General features: G+C 46.4%; 1 protein-coding gene across 2 annotated transcripts in view; it reads right to left on the bottom strand.

Annotated features, from left to right (window-relative positions):
• CDADC1 (cytidine and dCMP deaminase domain containing 1) overlaps positions 1-20,412 on the bottom strand; it is a 102,360-nt gene that overhangs the window by 22,717 nt on the left and 59,231 nt on the right. For both annotated transcript variants that reach the window (XR_003856935.1, XM_029602860.1), the window contains exons 4-5: positions 14,368-14,946; positions 12,759-12,808 (exon numbers count right to left, since the gene is read on the bottom strand). Coding sequence is in view for 1 of the 2 variants with exons in the window: in XM_029602860.1 (XP_029458720.1) it covers positions 12,759-12,808; positions 14,368-14,946 (629 nt within the window). In the remaining variant the exon portion in view is untranslated. The remainder of the gene's footprint in view (positions 1-12,758; positions 12,809-14,367; positions 14,947-20,412) is intronic.

Below are 20,412 nucleotides of genomic sequence, written 5' to 3' on the forward strand. Positions count from 1 at the left end.
TGCAGCTTCTGTAAAATGTTCGACATATATTGTATCATATGCAGTTGATGAGCAGCTATCCTAGGTATTAACATAGTGACTGAAAAATCTTTTTTTGCCATATTATCCAGTAATTTAGTATCTTTTCCTGGAGGGATGCTAGAATGTCTTAGAACGCTTTGCTTTTTTCAAAGCTAACTTCACTACTACAGATTCATGAGATAATTGCACCTTTCAATGACCAGAATAAGACTGAATCCTGTATTTGAGATCCAACTTCCTTGCTACTGAAAACATAGATAAGGGCATTTGCCATATTTTTGGTTTGAAGTTCCTGTAGTACTCTGGGAACTGGAACAGCTATTATTTATTTATTTATTTTCAATTTGGATTTATTATCCACCTTAAGTACAAATTTCACCCAAAACGGTTTACAGTACATTAGAAAAGCAGCATATCAATGTTGCGATCCCCCCTGCTGCTGCGCTGCAGGAGGTCTCTTACCTTCCTCCAGAGGCCGCTCTGAAGCCAGGGCCTCGCCTGCGCATCATCCAGGACTTGCTCCAGGGCCTGAGAGGCCTAGCTGCTCCTGAGGCATGCCGGTGGCTTGCAGCCTCAGTGTTTGGACTTCCTTTTGGGCGACGCCCTTCCCTAGGGGCTGGCCCGCAGCTCTCTACCCTAGTTATAGGACCAGCGGTGGGCGGTCCTGGCAAGCTCCTCCCAGGGAGTTGCCTTCTACCTCCAGTATTTAAGGACTTTCTGTTCACTGTGTCTTTGCCTTCGGATTGGGTTACACAGTTGCCTGTGGCCTCTCCCGATCCTCCGTGACTCCGACTCCTGCTTGTCTTCAGCCTGCCTTGACTCCGGTCCGTGACTCCGACTCCTGCTTGTCTTCAGCCTGCCTTGACTCCGGTCCGTGTCTCTGACTCCTGCTTGTCTTCAGCCTGCCTTGACTCCGGTCCGTGACTCTGACTCCTGCTTGTCTTCAGCCTGCCTTGACTCCGGTCCGTGACTCTGACTCCTGCTTGTCTTCGGCCTGCAGATTGTGCATTACAGTTGTCTGTAACCTTGCCGGTCCAGGTCCTCCATGTTTCCTGATGTCTGCCTAGACGTGTTTCCTGATGTCTGCCTTGACGTGTGCCTGTTGTCTGCTCCTGTTCCTGCCAGCCGAAAGGGCTTCGGATGTGAGTATCCCAGCATCGGAGTTCCTGTTCGCCTGGGTCTTCCCCGCGCCCTCCTTCTCAGCGTGGTCCGTGACCAGCCTTCCTAGGCTGTGTAGGGCGCGTCTGGGACAGGGTGGTCCGCGACTCAGTCCCACGGGCGGGCTGAGTAGGGCGCCCTGATGGACAGTGCAATGTTCCTGTCCAGCCTTGTCTACAGTGTCTGCTTCAGCCCTTGTCCGGATGTCTACCTGTCTCTGCCTTGACCTGGTTCCTGAGCCTTCTGTCCTGTTGGGCCCTGGAGTGGCCAACAGGAGGGATTCGTCCCACGGGCTCTTGAGCTTCTGCCAGCCGAGGGGGCTTTGGATGTGAGTATCCCAGCATCGGAGTTCCTGCTCGCCTGGACCTTTCCTGTGTCTCGCTTCAGCCCTTGTCCTGATGTCTCCGTCTTGCTTCAGCCTGCTTCTGCCCCGTCTGATGTCTTCTGTTTAAGGACTCTGTCTGCCCTCGCCTCTGTCCGGCCTGCTGCCCATTGCCGTTCCCTGCGGCAGGTCCGAAAGGGCCGGGAACAGTCGGAGGACCGTTCATTAGTCAACTTCCCCGTGTTGGCTACCATGGGCATGCAGGTCCGGCTGAGGGTCGGACTCCCTGCTTCTGTTCCTGCCTGCCTGGCTCACCATGCCTGCTCAGCTCACCTCCCACGGTGTGGCCTTGGGCTCCTCCTGGGGTCCCGCCGTGGCCCAAGGGCTCACCACCTGCCCGAGACGACCGCGCCCGCGCGCGCTCGTAACAATCAACAAAAGGCTATCTGCAGCTTTACAACAGATAGTGTAAAGAATTTGAAGTAGCAGCAATGAAACATTTCAACTCGGTAATAAAAAGGTGCTCAACAAATACTGACTATGTTCTAAAAATAACATAGTGGAAATGCCATTGCTTTAATTCTGGAGATAAATAACTTGTAGTAAAATGTTTGTAGCAGCGTGTTTTGTAGCGAGCGCAGCTTTCAGGGGCCGATGGAGCGGGCTCGGCATGCGTCACTTAGCTCATAGGAGAGCGGAGCCCTTGGGCCATAGGACAGCTCAGGTAGGGACATGAGTCGCACCCATGGTGAGGTATGTGTGCAGGATGGGCGGCACCGGAACAGAGCTGGACGGAGCTTGGAACACAGGGCTACAACGTAGGTCTCTGGCTAGGACTAGGAACTTGGAACATAGGAAAGTTCAAGGAAAGTTTAGAGCACAAAGAGTCAAAGAAGAACTTGGGACTCAGAGGTCTGGCATGGAGCTTGGGACACTTGACAGAGACTTGGACGGAGACTTGGAGACACGGAGATTTGGGATGAGGAAGGCGAGTCCCTCAGATGCCCTACACAGCACATGGGGCTGGTCGTGGACCACACTGAAGACTCAGGCGAGGAACAAGGACACAGGAAGGGATGAGCAAGACCCTAGGGCGCCCTACACAGCATGTGGGGCTGGTTGCGGACCACACTGTCCCCTACGTGCTCTATAAGGCTGGGAGGCTGGTCGCGGACCACGAGGGGTGCGGGGTGAGCTCAGAAAGTCTCTTAGCACAGGAGCGAAGCAACCCCTCGGGCCTCAACAGTCGGAACAGGATACAAGGAGATCAGGCTTAGCCCTTAGCACTCGAGGACCAACCTCAGACTTAAAAACAGGGAATCTCCGGAGGAATGGGTTCTTCAGGACCTGGAACATCAGGACCGGGACGACATCAGGAGGGAACAAGGAACATCTCTGGACTAGGACTCACAGACATCTTGGAACAGGGAACACCTTGGAACAGGAAACATCTTGGAACAGGGAACATCTTGGAACATGGGGTGGACTGCAGGACTAGGGACATCTTGGAACATGGAACAGGATCTAGACTCACAGACATCCAGACTTGGAACAGCATCAAGATCTGAGCTCATGAACATCTGGACTTGGAACAGCATCAGGATCTGGACTCACGGGCATGCGGACTAGGAACAGGCATCAGGCTGAAGAGTCACGGACATCAAGACATGAACTGGACATCAGGACATGGAACAGGCATCAGGCTGAAGAGTCACGGACATCAAGACATGAACTGGACATCAGGACATGGAACAGGCATCAGACTGAAGAGACATCTTCAGGAACATCTGGATAGATGCGAAGACGCTGGAGGAATGGAGCAAAGCCTTCTTATAGGACCCATCTAGGAAGTAGGCGGAAGCTGGGGCTTCGGTGGGGCTGTGGACACTTCCTGTCGCTGGCCCTTTAAAAGGATTGAAGAGGCACGGGCCGGCGCCTAAAGGGAGGCCAGAGGTAGGCTTACAGGACCTTGGAGAGCGGCCCTGCAGAGCGGGAGGAAGCAGGCCGTGTCGGCGGCGTCTCAGCCGTGGAGGGGAGGGCCCAGAGGCAGGCAACATCGGCGGCGTCCCTTCCAAGTCAAGGGGCCGGACTTATGGAAGGGTAAAACACAAAAGAGACCCTGTATCTACCCCGACTACAGGGTGGCCTGGGGATGCCTAATCTTGCCCGATATCAAGGAGCTGCCCAGCTTAAAGCAGCAGTAGAATGGCATAGCATTAAACACTGCAAGCCTTGGGTACAGCTGGAGCAGGCGATAATAGGGAATTTACCTATAAGTGCATTGCTGTGGCAAAAACGGGCTACTTGGCTTCCGTTGGTGAATCTACCTGAGACTGTGGAGGCCACCTTGTTGGCATGGGAACAATGGAAGAAAACTTTACTGGGTTCACTAAACTTCTTTCATAGTACACATTTATTCCATCATAAAGCTTTCAGGCCCGCGGGCCACCCACAAGTTTTCTCACACTGGCTCACTAACGGAGTAACACAACTAGCCCATGTGTGGGCACCAGGAGGGCTGATCCCATTCGCTACACTCCGTGAAAGGTACCAATTACAATCAACTGATATGTTTAAATACTTGCAAGTTCGACATTTTTTTCTCGGTAACCAGGTTGAACGCGATTTAACTAAGGGTATTTCTTCCTTTGAAAGCATGTGTAGACATGCCGACAAGGTTGACAAACATATTTCCAACATATATGGACTAATGTGTGGTAGTTTTAACATGCTGCGCCTCATATACAAGCTTGGCAATCGGATTTACAATGTGACTGGACTGTGGAGGACTGGACACGAGTGTTTCAAGGCCTGAGGAAAAGATTAATATCGGCGTTGCATATCGAAAATGGATATAAACTGTTTTTCAGAGGGTATATCACACCCGTTCATATACAACACATCGTGCCGAGCTCATCGGGACTGTGCTGGAAACAATGTCAGGGAAAAGGAACCTTCTTTCACTTATGGTGGTCATGCCCCAAAATATACCAGCTTTGGTGTATGGTTTCTGCATGGATTACAACAATACTGAACACCAACATTCAGCTCACTCCGGCACAAGCATTGCTGAATGATGAACTCAAAGACAGTTATAAATTTCATAATTATTTTATTAAGTATGTGGTGACAGCGACGAGATCCATCATTGCACAATATTGGAAAGACACAAAGGTACCCACCCTACAGATGGTGCAGGCATCGGTCAGGAATATGCACAGTCTAGGGCGGATAACTGCATATAAGAATAAGACGATCCATAATTTTCATAAGATATGGGGACGTTATGATCAATGTTTGCAAATTAATTCAGGTTAAATGTTAGCTTAGCAGTACCGGTATGCTAATTTAGCTCGACTGTACTGGAAAAGTCTATGCATCTTCAGGGAATTCAGCTATATTAGGCGGCTCAGTGGAATCTGTATCGGGCCTGGCATGGCGTGCCTTGCATCTATGCCTTTATTTTCTGTTATTGTAATTTTCTTTCCTTCTATAGCAACTTTTGTGTTGGTATAAGTTGTACACCTCTATGGGGGGGGAGGTACAAGGGAATCCATACTTATAACGGCGTTTATCAATATTAATGTGTACTTGCAATATCAGTTCATGTATAATCTCAGTTCAATGCATAAAGGTTGTTCACATACTCGGCAATAAAAGTTATAAATGGAAAAAAAAACAAAAAAAGAAATATTCCAAAAGTAAATATTGTAAGAATAAAAAAAAAAGAAAAAGATATAGTTGCACTGGAGAAAGTGCAGAGAAGGGTGACCAAAATGATAAGGGGCATGAATGGCTCCCCGATGAGGAAAGACTAAAGATGTTAGGGCTGTTCAGCTTGGAGAAGAGATGGCTGATGGGGGATACGATAGAGGTCTACAAAATCATGAAAGGACTTGAACAGGTTAATGTAAATCGGTTATTTACTGTCTCAGATAATAGAAGGACTAGGGGGCATTCCATAAAGTTAGCAAGTAGATTATTTAAAACAAATCAGAGAAAATTATTTTTACTCAACCCATAGTTAAGCTCTGAAATTCACTGCCAGAGGATGTGATTATGGCAGTTAGTGTAAATGGTTTTAAAAAAGGTTTGGATAAGTTCCCAGAGGAGAAGTCCATAAAGTGCTATTAATCAAAAAGGAATAGTAGCTTGGGATCTATTTATTGTTTAGGTACTTGCCAGGTACTTGTGACTTAGATTGGCTACTGTTAGGCACAGGATGCTGGCTTGATAGACCCTTGGTCTGACCCAGTATGGCTTATCTTATGTTCTTATGCATCAAGCAGCAGTAAAAATATATGAAATATTGTGCGTTAACATCCTGCAATAAAAAATGGACACGGTTAGGGTAATTTCCAAAACAGCGCATCACATATTTAAATACATCACACAATACTTTGTGTGCCATGTTACACATCTCGCATCAGTTTACGCATCGCATGAAATTTTTTTGTTCGTATATATACCAGCTTCCTGCAGCTGCCTCTTTGAGGATGTGTCAGGAGCTAGAGAGAAGAGAGGTGCTGGTGGTAGGAGTTTGGTTAGGAGTTCTTTATTCAATTACCTGCTTGAGTTGTCTTGCTTCTTGTTTGTCATCTGTTCAACTTACCCTTTCTCTATTGTATTTATCTGTGTGTGAAAGAAGAGTGACAGTTTTTGTTCATTTTTTGATGTGTCCCTTTCTGTTTAGAGAGTGAAAGACAGGAGAGGATAGGTGTAAGGATGGAGCGTGGAAAGCATGTGCATGGAGATAGGGAGGAGAGGCATGAGGAGAGGGGAAAGGAGGGAGGTGCAGAACAGAAAAGGTAAGGGGCAGAGTGGTAGGAGGAGGAAGAGTAGGAGTAGAGACAGGGAGGAGGGTAGAGACAGGAAGAGGCGAGAGGGGGAGGGGTCTAGGGAGGAGAATGTGGAGGGACAAGGATATCAGGGTAGGGCTAGAGAGAGAGGACAGAGAGTGGGGAGTTTTCAGGGCAGATGCAGGAGGGGGAGGAAGGGAGGGGAGCGAGAGCCAGGAGAGTGATACCATCTCTCCAGAAGTAGAAGTGGCAACCCAATCCTAAGGCAGCCAGGCAGCAGCTCATCTGTGGCTCCATGAATACAAGTTCAGCATGGAGAAGAATGAGCAGCTTATCGCTGGGGTCCTGGAGAACTACAACATGCTCTTCAGAAACCAGGCTGCAAAGACCTTCAGGGCTTCCAAGAGCTAGATATGGCAGACCATCGTACAGGCCATATCATGATGGAGTGGCATGAAAAGGAGCGGAAAGCAGGTAGCCCACTGCTACAGAGACATCAAGGCACAGCTGAAGAACAAAGTGTCCAGATATATATGTCAAACTGGAGGAGAAGCCCCATGACTCATCGTCCTCATATCCTTGGAGGAGCAGCAACTCATCCAATGGCTGGGATCAGACGTCTATGAGGACATGAATGAGACAACACGAGCCAGGGCCGGTAAGTGACATCACCTGTAAATGTGAAGTGTGCTACATATGTCCACACTTGCTACAGGTGTGTTACTCTCACACTCAATGCTTGCATTGCACAAGTGAACCTAGGGCTAATTGGCATAGCAGGACTGATAGTGGGAATACCTTGTGAGTCCCACCACCCATTTGCCAAGCAATGCTGTTTTGCCATGAACTGGCAAGTCACATCTAAGCAGTAGCTTTCTGGCCTGCTCACCTACAGCTCACTAGTATGAATGTTGTCCCAGTGCTTCTTACTTTGCCATCTGGGGCAGCCGTAGCTGAACCTCCGGAGTGTACATGTATAGTAAGGTGTTCATTAGTAGCCCGCCCCCAAGAGCGTACACTTTACTGTACACATAGGCGTTCTGTGCTGAGACAGCTGAGGGAGATCTACTAGATAAGGGAGCCCTGACCGACGTGCCGCAAATGCGCAGTAGAGAGCAGCTCTACCGCGCATGCGCGGGCGAGTACGTCGGCCAGAGTTTGCCTATTTACAAAAATGGCGCTGGGGGGACCCGTAGTGGCGGCGAGGACCAGGACCCGTAGAGGCCGGCGGTGGTGAGGACCAGGACCCGTAGCGGCGGCGAGGACCAGGACCTGTAGCGGCGGCGGCGCGCGCGCACCATCCGAAGTGGTTGTGAATGAGCTGGGAGAGGAGGGGAATGACTGAGGGGAGGGGGAGGAAGGAGAGAGTGGGAGGGAGAATAGAGGTGGGAGGGAGAAGTGGAAGGGAGAGGTGAGAGGGAGAATGGGAGAGGGGAGGGGGAGGTGGAAGGAAGAATGGGGGGAGGGGGAGAATGAGGGGAAGAGGAAAGGGAGAATGAGGGGGAGGTGGAGGTGGAAGGGAGGGGAGGAGGAGGGGGAGGGAGACTGGATGCGTGTGGAGGCGAGAATGAGGTGGGGCGGTGGAGGGAGTGGGTGGGGGTGTGGGGTGAATGAGGGGGGGAGGGGAGGTGAGGGGAGGTGGGGGACGGAGGGGCGCGGAGGGGGGAGAATGAGACTGAGGTGAGGGCTACTGAGGTGGGGGCGGTGGCCGGGCAGTGGCGGTGGGGGCGTGGCCGGAGGGGGAGTGGGGCGGGGTGCGGGGAAGGGAGCCTGCGGGGGCGGTGAGGGCGATGGGCGGTGGAAGGGAGCGGGGGCGGCGGGGCTGGGCGCTGCGCCTGCGGTGGGGGCGCCTGGGCGGTGGGGGCGGTGGCCGGGCCTGCGAGGGCGGGCCGGTGCCGGGCGCCTGCGTGCCGGCGCCTGCTGGGGCCGGGCGCCTGAGGGGGAGGTGGAGGTGGAGGTGGAAGGGAGGGGAGGGGGAGGGAGAATGAGAATGAGGTGGAAGGGAGAATGATGGGGAAGGAAATGGACCGAAAATTTTTTTTTTAATGTAGCCCGTTGTTACGGGCTTAACAGCTAGTATGATAGAAGTCTTTAAAATCATGAGAGATCTAGAACAGGTAAACGTGAATTGGTTATTTACTCTTTCAGATAATAGAAGGACTAGGGGGCACTCCATGAAGTTAGCATGTAGCACACTTAAAACTAATAGGAGAAAATTCATTTTTGCTCAATGCACAATTAAACTCTGGAATTTGTCGCCAGGGCATGTGGCTAGTGCAGTTAGTGTAGCTGTGTTTAAAAAAGGTTTGGATAAATTCTTGGAGGAGAAGTCCATTACTTGCTATTAATCAAGTTGACTTAAAAAATAGCCACTGCTATTACTAGCATCAGTAGCATAGGCTATACTTAGTTTTTTGGTACTTGATAGGTACTTGTAGCCTGGATTGGCCACTGTTGGAAACAGGATGCTGGGCTTGATGGTTCCTTGGTCTGACCCAGTATGGCAATTTCTTATGTTCTTATGTTCAAATTACTACACTGAATATAGATTTAGGTGCCAGAAGACACTGGAGGTAACGAGGCTGGATGGACTACAGGTACCTCGCCTGGAGGTGAGAAAGCCAGATGGACTAGAGGTTGCTAGTTTGGTTCGGAAATGCTTTTTTGAAAAGATGTGTTTTTAGTGTTTTCATCTTTCACTTCTTTTAGTAAGGTGTCCCAAAAAAATGGACCAGCTGAGAAAAAGGCATGTTCTCTTGTTTCCTCAAGGTGAGTTAATTTTGGAGAGGGGACGTCAAGGAACGTTTGGTTTGCTGATCTAGTCGAACGGGAAGGAATATGAATTTTTAATATAGAGGAAATCCAGGGAGAATGAATATTATGAATTGTGGAGAGTATAATCATGGCCAGTTTGTTTTATATACGATATTATATAGGATCCCTAAAGGCTAGAGGTTGGAAATAAAGAAAAGAGTGCATGGGGGTAACTGGGGGTAACTTGTTGGTGCCAGCCTTAACAAATAAGCCTTGATACTGTTAATGCGACTCCATCATTGTTCTCTGCTTCAACGGCAGTGAGAAAAGTGGAATTGGATTCAGACAGCAATCAATGAGGGCCCCGACATTTACGGTTTGGGGAACAAATAAACATGGGGGTAACTTGCTGATGCGGCACTTACTACCCTTAATCACTAAGCCTGATACTTTTGATTCAACTCCACCATTGCTTTCTGCTTTCATGGCAACAGTTAAGGGAAATTGGATTCAAACAGCATCCGAGAGCCCAGACATTTATGGTCTGGGAAACTGATAAGCATGGGGGTCACCTGCACAGTGCTGCAGATACTGGCATAAGCTTGCTGGGCAGACTGGATGGATTTCTGCCATCATTTCTGTTGTCGGATAAGGCCTGTAATTGATACTAGCAATCAGGCCAAACAAACTACTCTGCAGATTTTCTCTGTACCAACATTGAGTGGAACAATATGAATATCCTAAAGCTGGACAGCCAAAGGTCCTTGCTGGGCCCTGATATCTCAGTGTTTCCCATTGGCTACCTTCCCTGTTACATGTTAGCGTAGCTTTATAGCTTCTAACACCACTTTGCCTTTGGTTCAGTGCAGTGAACCTTTTTTTTATGTCACATGTAGCTGCTGTTATTGTCATCACAAAATAAATTATGGCCTATACATTAAACAGGTTTCTATATACACAAGTAAAAGCATGACAACATCCTATTCCCAATCCAAACTTCAGATATTCAGACCAGCATTCTTCAAAGGCCTCCCTGTGCAGCTCACATAACCAACATGTCAGACCAAGGGCCAAGACCCTCACCATCTGTACATGAGAGATGACTGCTTATATAGGTGTGGCAGGGCCCAGCTGTAAATAAATGGCATGTGCAACCCCTATGAAACATGCTAGTTTGTAATGTCCTGCAATGTCCTTTGAAGGGCTTGAAAAACATACCTCTACATTTCATTGTTACATAGAGAGAGTAATTTTATAAGTGATTACAGGGCTAAAATCTGTGCATAACTTTTATATGTACAATTTGGCCAACATTTGCAAAGCACACTTATAAACACAAATTTGCTTTGCAAACACTTGGGTAATTGGCTCGATATGTGCACAGATTACCTCACACAAAGTTACACCTGCACTCTGCAGGGCATAATTTGTGTTGGCGAACTTATGCACATATTCAAAGCCACTTAGCCAAATAATTAAAAAGTAATCCAGCTAAATGCCCACATTTCAGTGTTTCTAGCACTTATCCAGCTAACATTTAGCCAGACAAGTCTAAAATCTATCTAAATAAGTTCTGGGCATTTTGGGGGTGCTCTGGAAAAAAAATTTAAATTAAATGTAGTCATATTGACTTAATGTCAGTAAATTAATGTGAGGCAAGAGTGATTGAAAAAGTACTGCCAGATAACTTATCTGGCTAACTTCGATATTAGGAGTTAGTCAGAAAAGGGTTTGGATAGGTACTGGGTAGGTGGGAGGCTTAGAGCTGGGAGGGGAGGGGGGTTGTGAGAGGAGAGGGCCTTGATTTCTGAGTTTGACTAACCAGGGAGGTGGTGGAGGAGGGGGAGAACATAGTGAGTGGACCAATTACAGTTTTATTTTAAAATTGTACTTAGCGTGGTTTGGAGGGTAGAGAGGCTCAGCTCGGCAGGTCCCATTTTTTTTAGTCATTGGTTGGGGGGGGGGGGTCTGAGAATCGGGCCACCAGCCCGCGTGCCACAATTTTTTTTTTAAAACACTATCGCCACTTAACTAATTATAATTTTTTGAATATAGCTGGTTAAACCAAAAATTACCCAGCTACCTTAAGCCATATAGTTTTAAAGTTAACTGGTGATATTGAAAGATAGGCAGTTAGGTTTCAAGTTATCCAGCTTAAGGTAGCCGGATAGGCTTTATTCGGGGATATTCAATGGGCTGCTTATCCCACTGATTAACCAGCTAATTTTAGCCAGATAAGTTAGCCATTTTAGGGTTTTTTGAATATTGACCTCATACTTTTTTAAATGAAAAGGTATCCATGCAAGTCTCAACTCTATTTCCCAGAATGCCTCTTTCCATTGTGCATAAAGTTATATGAAAAGCTGGGTTACATGCATAGTTTTGCTTCAGCTTTTAGAACAATCACATGCACATATGAAACTAGGTTTTATGTGTGTATATAGCTTTGAAAATTATCCCCGTATGACTGATCTTTGATTATTTAAATTTTGTTTTTCGCTCTAGCTAGCAGATGGCGTTTGCAGTTAAGAGTGTATTAATTTAACCCTTGAATTAATGGGATGGATTAGGGGTATTTGCAAAATTATTTGTTTGGTTTAACTGTATCTACGCATTATTTTATTGTGAAATGCTTAGAAATTGTTTTATGTACCGTGATATATCAAGTTTAATAATAAATACATAAACATCTGACCACATTAAACACTAATGAACTTCAACTGTTGTTGACCGACAAAAACTTCAAGGATATTGATGGTGCTGAATTATGTGAAGAGTTATAATTTGTGTGCCAAGTTATCCCTGATGATGATAATGCTGCCCCCCACCCTGGTCTTCTCAGTTGAGAAAGAACTAACTGATGTCTACCGAAATATGTACATAACGCATTGCATGGTTTTAATTATACCAGTAACTGTTGTAGCTTTTGCCCATTTAAAATTAGTGAAGACATACCTACCTATGCTCTACTATGGTACAAAAGACTTAGTACACTGGTCGTCCTCGCCATTGAGCAAGACACTATGCCACCTGCTGACTTACAATAACTTATTACTGAATGCAACAGACAGAGCAGAAAGGCGAACTTTTAAATTAGTAAGCCACCTTTACCATTCAGAAAAATTGGTAAATTACATTTTAGACAGGTATGCTATATAAATCCAAGTAAGTAAATAAATAGATAAAAATTAAAAAGGTGCAGAGCTGGAAGCTGAAGTTTTATTCTCAGGGTTGCTGCAGAGGCAGCAGTCACAGCCTCGCTCTAAAAGGGAGAAAGTCTGAGCCATCCCATAACAGTGGAGCTACGAGCTGGCTGAGTTCTGGGAGGGACCCGTGGTCTGTGGCTCTCAGTGGGAGGACAGTCTCTGCCGTGATTGGACTAAATGGCAGGGGGAAATAGGGAATAAAATGGGGAAATCCGTTGGCTCATGGGAGACAGATTCTGACTGAGCTGGAAGGCCAAGGAAGCAGGAGGAAGTTCAAAGATACAAAAAAGAAAAAAAGCACATGGCATATTGTATCATGAATTAACCATATCTATTTCATTTGATATCATTTGTCTTTTTTCTATTTAGTGTGTTCTGGATTTTTTTTTTCTTCTTTGGAAAAGATGAACCAAAACAAATGAAAACCTACACATTTTGTACACATTTATCGATTTTCAGCAAAGCTGAAGTTGGAGGATTTTTATTTTTGATACTTACAGATTTCCCTTCTGCCCAAATTACTGCTCCAACTCCTATTTTGTGATCCTCTGAAACATAAAAATACTGATGGGCTTAGCAAACTTTTAGTTATTATCAGTCCCAAACCATTCCTTTTAGTTTAAATGGTTCATATCATTAAGATCGCATAGAAGAAGGCAGCAAATGGGAGCCATAAAAATAATGCTCAATGACCGTAAGCCAAAGCTCTACACACAACTTGAGCATTTCACAGCAAGCCACGGTTATGGGATCATGACTGCAGACTGCAATAGCAAGCACCTAGAAAATATGCAGGAAAATGACTTCTATCTGCGATTGTATTGGTCTCTTCTTAAAGAGCTACCTTTAACCCCCGAGTTGGGTTCCTCTACTCTCTTGCAGTTCTCACAATTTCTGGTGAGGAAAGGGGCCTACCACACCGATAGTGAACTCTGCTATAACCTTCTGGGGATCATTTGTACTATGCTTTGCAAGGAGTTGAGGAATAGGGTCAAAAGGCTCTTTGGGATGATGGAATAAGTCAAATTTAATGTGAATCTGTATAGCTGAAGAAAACTCTGTTTTATGCATACAAGTAGTGCTCTGAAAATCAAGCAGGGCCCAGTGCATGCAGAAGTACAGGCATAACCCAGTTTCATGGCTACTGTTACGCACACTGGGCCAGATCTTAAAAGATACGCGCATGTTATAAAATCCGGGCTCAGCGCGCGCAAGGGTGTGAACACATGTGCACCTTGCATGTGCCGAGCCCGAGGGGAGCCCTGATGGCTTTCCCTGTTCCCTCAGAGTGGCCTTGGAGGGAAATTTTTTCCACCCCCCCCCACCTTCCCCTCCCTTCCCCTATCTAACCCCCCCTCATCCCTAACTAAATCCCCCCCCCCCACCTTTGCTCCAAAATTTACGCCTGCCTAACTTGCGCGCACCGGCCAGCTGCCGGCGCGCCATGCCCCGGCACAGGCCGCTGTGCCGGAGCACTCGACCCCACCCCTGGACCACCACATGCCCCCGGCCACGCCCCAAACCACTGCCATGCCCCCGGGCCGCCCCTTTTTCGAAGCCCCAGGACATACGCGCATCCCGGGGCTTGCAAGCGCCGGGGTAGGTTTTCGGGGGTTACGCGCGTAACTCTTTGAAACTCTACCCCACTGGGAGCAGGAGTTCTGGAGGACATAACTTGTATGCACACTTTCGTATTTTCAAAAATATCCACGTAAGTTAGCACGCACAAGTTACACCTTTCTTGCAGCATTCGTAACTCTGTACATAGACAATTCTGCATGTGTCTATGTACAGTCCCTGAATGTAATCTACTTTGAAGCGCTGAAAAAAGTGCAAAAAGCGGAATATAAATCTAAACTAAATACAATAAATTAAAAAAATATATGGCCAATTAGGGAAAGATTGTCAAACATGAACCTATATGCATAACTTTGCTTTGAAAATCCTCAATAATGTCTGTGTGTATATTTTATATGCAGACTTTACAGCTATGCAGGGAGTTATAAAATTATTCTCTAAATAACCGCCATGCCTTATCAAGTATAATTAAGAAGCTGTAACAACATATCCAACCTGACCAATTTTTTAATGTAACACAGCAACTCACCAGTCCGGTAAGTCAATAATCTGGCTTGGACCATGCAGTGCCTTGCAATATCCTGGGACAAACCCCGAATGAGCATCTCATTGGTCTGTTGTGAATCTCTGCAGTAGAACCCAAAATTTTGGCCACTGGGTACACTGGAAGCCACTGTGCCCAGAAGAAGAATCAGTTCTTTCATGTTCTGCCTCAGATTGCTGAAATACGGATTTTCACATAGGTTTTCCAAACCGATAGTCCTCAGTATCTCTTTGTGCACGTCTTCATTTGAAATTAAAAACAGCGCTTCATATTCCTTGATTGTTTCTTGCCTACATTTAGAAAAAAAGTCTGTGGTGCACTCGGGCTGCATATTTGCAATTTTCTGAATAAAATCGCACTTTAGAGAGGTTTCCTCTACAAACTGTACCATGTAACACACCAAAGGCTGAAGTAGGACACAAACGTGAGCTCGACTGTTTGATTTCAGCCTTTCTACAGCTTTGGCATCAAACTTTGCATCTTCATTGCTGCAGTAAGCGGTGACTTTCCACTGCAAGCTTATTTCAGGATCAGCAGGCCAATAGGAGATTCTGTTCACACCAGCTGGAAAAAACAGAACACATGCACTATCGAAAGTAAAAGGGCCAATATTTAAAAGCTACAGATGCCTAACTTAAGGAGGTGCCTAGATCTGCTTTAGTGTAAATGCCCCTAGTTCTGACAGCCTAATTTCAGACACCTTAAAACATGGGTGGACAGGTAGGTGCAGTTAGGACGGGAGAGAATTTAGGCATCTAGCATGGATTTTCAGTGCTAGGTGTCTAATTTGCATGGTCAAACTAAGCACAAGGATAGCTGTCCTAAATCTAGGCATTGTCCCTGTGCCCTGAGCCAGTGATCATACCCACCCTTACCCTGAGCTGCAACGCCCTCCCCTCCCTTCCAAACCCTAATTCTTTAAACAAAGAAAAACAAAACAAAACAAAAAAAAACCTTGAGCTGCAGTCCTTCCATTCTGCTGCCTGTTACAATGAGGACCCTTGAGCGGCCTCCCTTCCCCCTCACCAAGTTGATCCCAGGCCCTTCCTCCCCACCCCTCCAGAATCTCCACTTTACGATATCCTCCTGCTGGCCCTGCTAACCTGCGCTGAATGAGGCTGCCTGTTGCTAGGCAACCCTATTTAGCACAAGTCAGTGGAGCTGGTGCGGCGGTCAGTTTGGTCATGTGATATGATGTACTGTCTGAAGAGACTTCCTGATCTTCTAATTATTTCTAATTCCTTTATCATTACACTACAATATGGTAGAGATATGCTTGCCCAGTGGAATACAAGTGTAGAAAGCAACACTTACTTGAACAAGCAATGTTCATTAGTATTATGAAGAAGTTTTGCACAGTTCTGTAGTAGCCTTAAGTATGCCTAAGAATTCAGATTCAGTGTACAGTTGAGTTCATTTGCATTCAGTTATTTCCATAGCCTACTGTGACGGGGTCACTATGCCAGTCTGAGTAGGTAGAATAAAGCCAGGAACAAAAAAACTCCCTGGAACCAAAGTTCTAGAAGGAGGGGGAAGAAAACCCAGGTGACACAGAGTCAAGGATATACACTGGTGGCTTCCCCTGTAACCATAGAGACAAACACACAGGTGTGGGAGGTTAAGGGTGGGACCTCCCCGGAGCCAATCAGCGGGCAGAGGAGGAGGAGTTACAGAGTATAAAAGAGACTCCCTAACCCAGCAGAGTCAGTCTCCTGCTGGGGACTGAAGGACTAAGGTCAGGTCAGGTCAGGTCAGGTCAGGTCAGGTCAGGTCAGGTCAGGTCAGGTCAGGTCAGGTCAGGTCAGGTCAGGTCAGGTCAGGTCAGGTCAGGTCAGGTCAGGTCAGGTCTTTGGTGCTCCTGCTTAGATGGAAGATGGATGACTGGTGTGACTTCCAGGAAGGTGAGCTGGGAGATACAGGCTGTTGGACTGTCTGGATGTACAGACTTAAAAAGGATCTTGTTTGAGAGGCTGCCTGTGGGTGGTTGTACCTTTGGGGAAGAGTTGATATCCCAGAGGTACGGAGGGAGGTGGCAGTTAGGCCCATGGGGCCAGACTTTGGACTTTGAGATGAACTTCTGAAGCCAGCCTTTGGAAATTGGGTTGCTGGCTCAGTGGGGAGGGCTTCTGCCTTCCGTCCAGGCTGGGAGGGTTCAAACCCTGCCTGAGGATTTGTAAAGATAACCTTGAACTTCTATTTGAGTTTTTGAATGGTCAGGAAAGCTCGTTCAGGGATTGGACCCTGGAACTGACGCAATTGACTGTGTACGGACCGGTGAAAGCGTCACACCTACGCTCATAAGATAGTATTGACGGCAGAAAAAGACCAAAATGGTCCATCCAGTCTGCCCAGCAAACTTCCCAAGGTAGTAACTGCTGCTCCGTGCAGGTTACCCCCACGTTTCTGATAAGTGGTGTTGGCAGAGCTTTCACCGTACAGTGCAGACCATATTTATGCAGAGCAAAAGGGTATCTGGTGGGCTCTGAACCAAAGTGCACCTGCTCGGAGGCCAATGCCCCGTTTGTGAAGCAACAGAGTGGCTTAAATTAAGGTGGCCTCAGACTGATAGCCTGGGACATGGCCCCACACCAGAGGGCTGTACCCTGGAGCTGGAGTGTGAAACTCTTCTATTGCAAGGGAAAGCTTGGACTCCGAACACAAATACCAGTGAAGCAATCTGATACGACTGGACCCGAACTAATGCTCACTGTGGAAAATGAACTGCTGGACTGGGTTCAGTGCCACCTGTAAATAAAAATATATTGCAGCAGATTTGTTTCTCTTCCTCTCTTATTCTCAAGACTTATTTCATTCCTTTCTCTGCTTTCTGGGTCAGTTTATTTATTTATTATTTATTTATGGTTTTTTGTATACTGTCATTCATTAAACACATCATGACGGTTTACATTATATAAAATCCTAAAAGCAAATCAACATAAAATAACTTAAAATACATTAATGTTTCTAATATCAAATAAAATTAGTTAATAAAACTAAGAAAACAAGAAAATTGCATTTCCTCATACTAGCTATTCCTTTTCTCAAGGTGATCAGTATAGGCCTGCTCGAAGAGCCATGTCTTTAAAGCTTTCTTAAAAGCTTTAAACTCCGATTCTAGACGTAATTCGAGCAGCATTGTGTTCCAGATACATGGACCAGCAATTGAGATGGACCTATCTCGGACAAGTATAAGATGGGCTGAGTTTACAGATGGAATTTGCAGCAGTCCTCTGTTCGCTGATCTCAACAATCTTTGTGGAGTATGTAGACGAATTAAAAAGTTCAACCAATCTGTTTTCTGTCCATATATAGCTTTATGCAAGATACAGCATACCTTATACTGTATTCTTTGTGTTATCGGCAACCAGTGCAGATTGATTAAAACAGGGGTGATAAGCTCATGTTTCTTACAATTTGTTAATACTCTTGCCGCAGAGTTCTGAAGTACCTGCAAGGGGTGCAAAGTGGACTGTGGAAGACCCAAAAGCTAAGCTCTTGCTTTTGTGCCTGGGATAGAACTGACACCTGATCATCACTTCCCCCCCCCCCCCCCCTTTCCCCTATCTGCTCTGTGAAAATAAACTTCCAATAGCATTTATAAACTACAAGAGAACACAAAAATAGAAAGACAGGCTATAATATCTGGGAAAGTACTTAGGGGCGGATTTTCAGAGCCCTGCTCGCCTAAATCCGCCCAAAACCGGGCGGATTTAGGCGAGCAGGGCCCTGCGCGCCGGGAAGCCTATTTTACATAGGCCTCCCGGCGCGCGCAGAGCCCCGGGACTCGCGTAAGTCCCGGGGTTCTCGGAAGGGGGCGTGTCGGGGGCGTGTCGGGGGCGGGCCCGGTCGTCGCGGCGTTCCGGGGGCGTGTCGGCAGCGTTTTGGGGGCGGGTACGGGGCGTGGCTACGGCCCGGGGGCGTGGCCGCGCCCTCCGTACCCGCCCCCAGGTCGCGGCCCGGCGCGCAGCAGGCCCGCTGGCGCGCGGGGATTTACGTCTCCCTCCGGGAGGCGTAAATCCCCCGACAAAGGTAAGGGGGGGGTGTAGACAGGGCCGGGCGGGTGGGTTAGGTAGGGGAAGGGAGGGGAAGGTGAGGGGAGGGCAAAGGAAAGTTCCCTCCGAGGCCGCTCCGATTTCGGAGCGGCCTTGGAGGGAACGGGGGGAGGCAGCGCGGCTCGGCGCGCACAGGCTATACAAAATCGATAGCCTTGCGCGCGCCGATCCAGGATTTTAGTGGATACGCGCGGCTCCGCGCGTATCTACTAAAATCCAGCGTACTTTTGCTTGAGTCTGATGCGCAAGCAAAAGTAGGCTGATCGCGCTTCTTTTAAAATCTACCCCTTAGTGCAGAGAAGATGCAAATGGAAGGAAAAACAGCAGGGACAAGACACTTTTTAGATGTTAGTGATCATTGCAGGCATTCAACTTGGGAGCTCTGTCATTCAGAATCCTGAAATTCATAATGATATAGTCTTGGATGTGAACTGATTGAAAAAACAACACTGTGTGGTGAACCTTTCCAATAAGGTCATTTAGCAGGTTAGCTGTCAAGATGCCTGGTTCTCTATCAATGAGGTTAAACAGGGAGATGATCCCTCAGATATGTGAGATCGCATATACTGAAAACGTAACACAGCACTAGGAAAATAAGTCCTCTACTCTGGACTTTTGCCTATTGATTGCGGCAAAGTTGATACCTATGTAAGAAAAATAGGAGAAGCTGTACCACCACAAAAACAATAAAGCTATCCCTCTGAAGCTCAGAAGAGATTGGAAAAAGGTATTTCAGGATCTGCTTGACCAGGGATGATTTGAGTTATCAGTTCATCATTTAACTCTTCTATCTTGCCAGTAAGAAATGCAAATGATATAAACTGGCAAATGACAAGTGACTATAGGAAAGTCGATAAGGTTATATCCAAATTAGTCCCTAGTGTGGCCAATCTTACAGAAAAAGTGGAAAGAATTCAGGACAAAGGAAAATTTTTCTCTCATTGATTTGGCACACTGTTTTTTTTCCTATTCCATGCTGATTTTTAAGATTTGCTTTCACAATTCAGAAAACGTAGTACACTTTTTGCAGGCTGCCACAAGGCCTTCACAATGCACCTGCAAAAGCTCATCATGTACAAACAAATTGAATGCTAGATCAACTAGATGAAACTGACAGAGAATATGTGTACTCATATGCTGATGACATCATTATATCTAAGGATACTAAACAAGAGGCTCAGGAGCATATAGAAGAAATCGAGCGCTTATATAGAAAACAGGATTCAAAGTTAATCTGATGAAAGCAATTCATGCAAGAACAAGGTAAGTACATGGGTAACATTATTATGAAAGAAGGCAGACCAAAAAAAAGTCAAGGCCTTAATCAAGGCCTCTGCTCCTTTAAGAGTGTTGTTAGCAGATTTTAACTTAAAGAGATCCCACATCTTTCAGTATACACAAATAGCTGCACACCTCTACAAACTACTTCAAAAGAGAAGTCTATGGGAATGGACTTCTGTTCGCATATTCCCTCTGTCCGGCAGAATAATGCTTAGAGAGCTTACTCTTCAGGGCTTGTGATTTGCCAAACCGGATTCCGGGGGGGGGCTGTAGTAGATGGTCAGGAGTTTGTCTTAAACTAGTCTTTGGCCACAAATTCTTGCAGGTTATTTCTGTAACTTCTTAAGTTCTTCATATTATTGTACCTTTTGCAGCTTGTATGCCTGTCAGTAACAAATGGCATACATGTATACTGGACTTCCTCTCTGAAACACTGTTTTCAATTGTTTTGGGAGAATAGGAGTACAACCTTGTGTATCTGCATGAAGTCCCAGAGGCTGCATTTTCACACAAATTGTTGATCTTTGTCCTTTTTTTTTTTTTTAATAATATCTGTTTATTAAACCACAAAAAGGATTACATCTACGCAATAGATGGGGTGCACAAAATGCATTAATACAAATAACCACAAAAGATGAAACATTCAACAGTATACAATTTTGTGGCCTATTTTTTTTTTATATGTATAAAAGCAAGT

Source organism: Rhinatrema bivittatum, chromosome 5 (genome assembly GCF_901001135.1).
Source record: "Rhinatrema bivittatum chromosome 5, aRhiBiv1.1, whole genome shotgun sequence".
Taxonomy (NCBI): Eukaryota; Metazoa; Chordata; class Amphibia; order Gymnophiona; family Rhinatrematidae; genus Rhinatrema; species Rhinatrema bivittatum.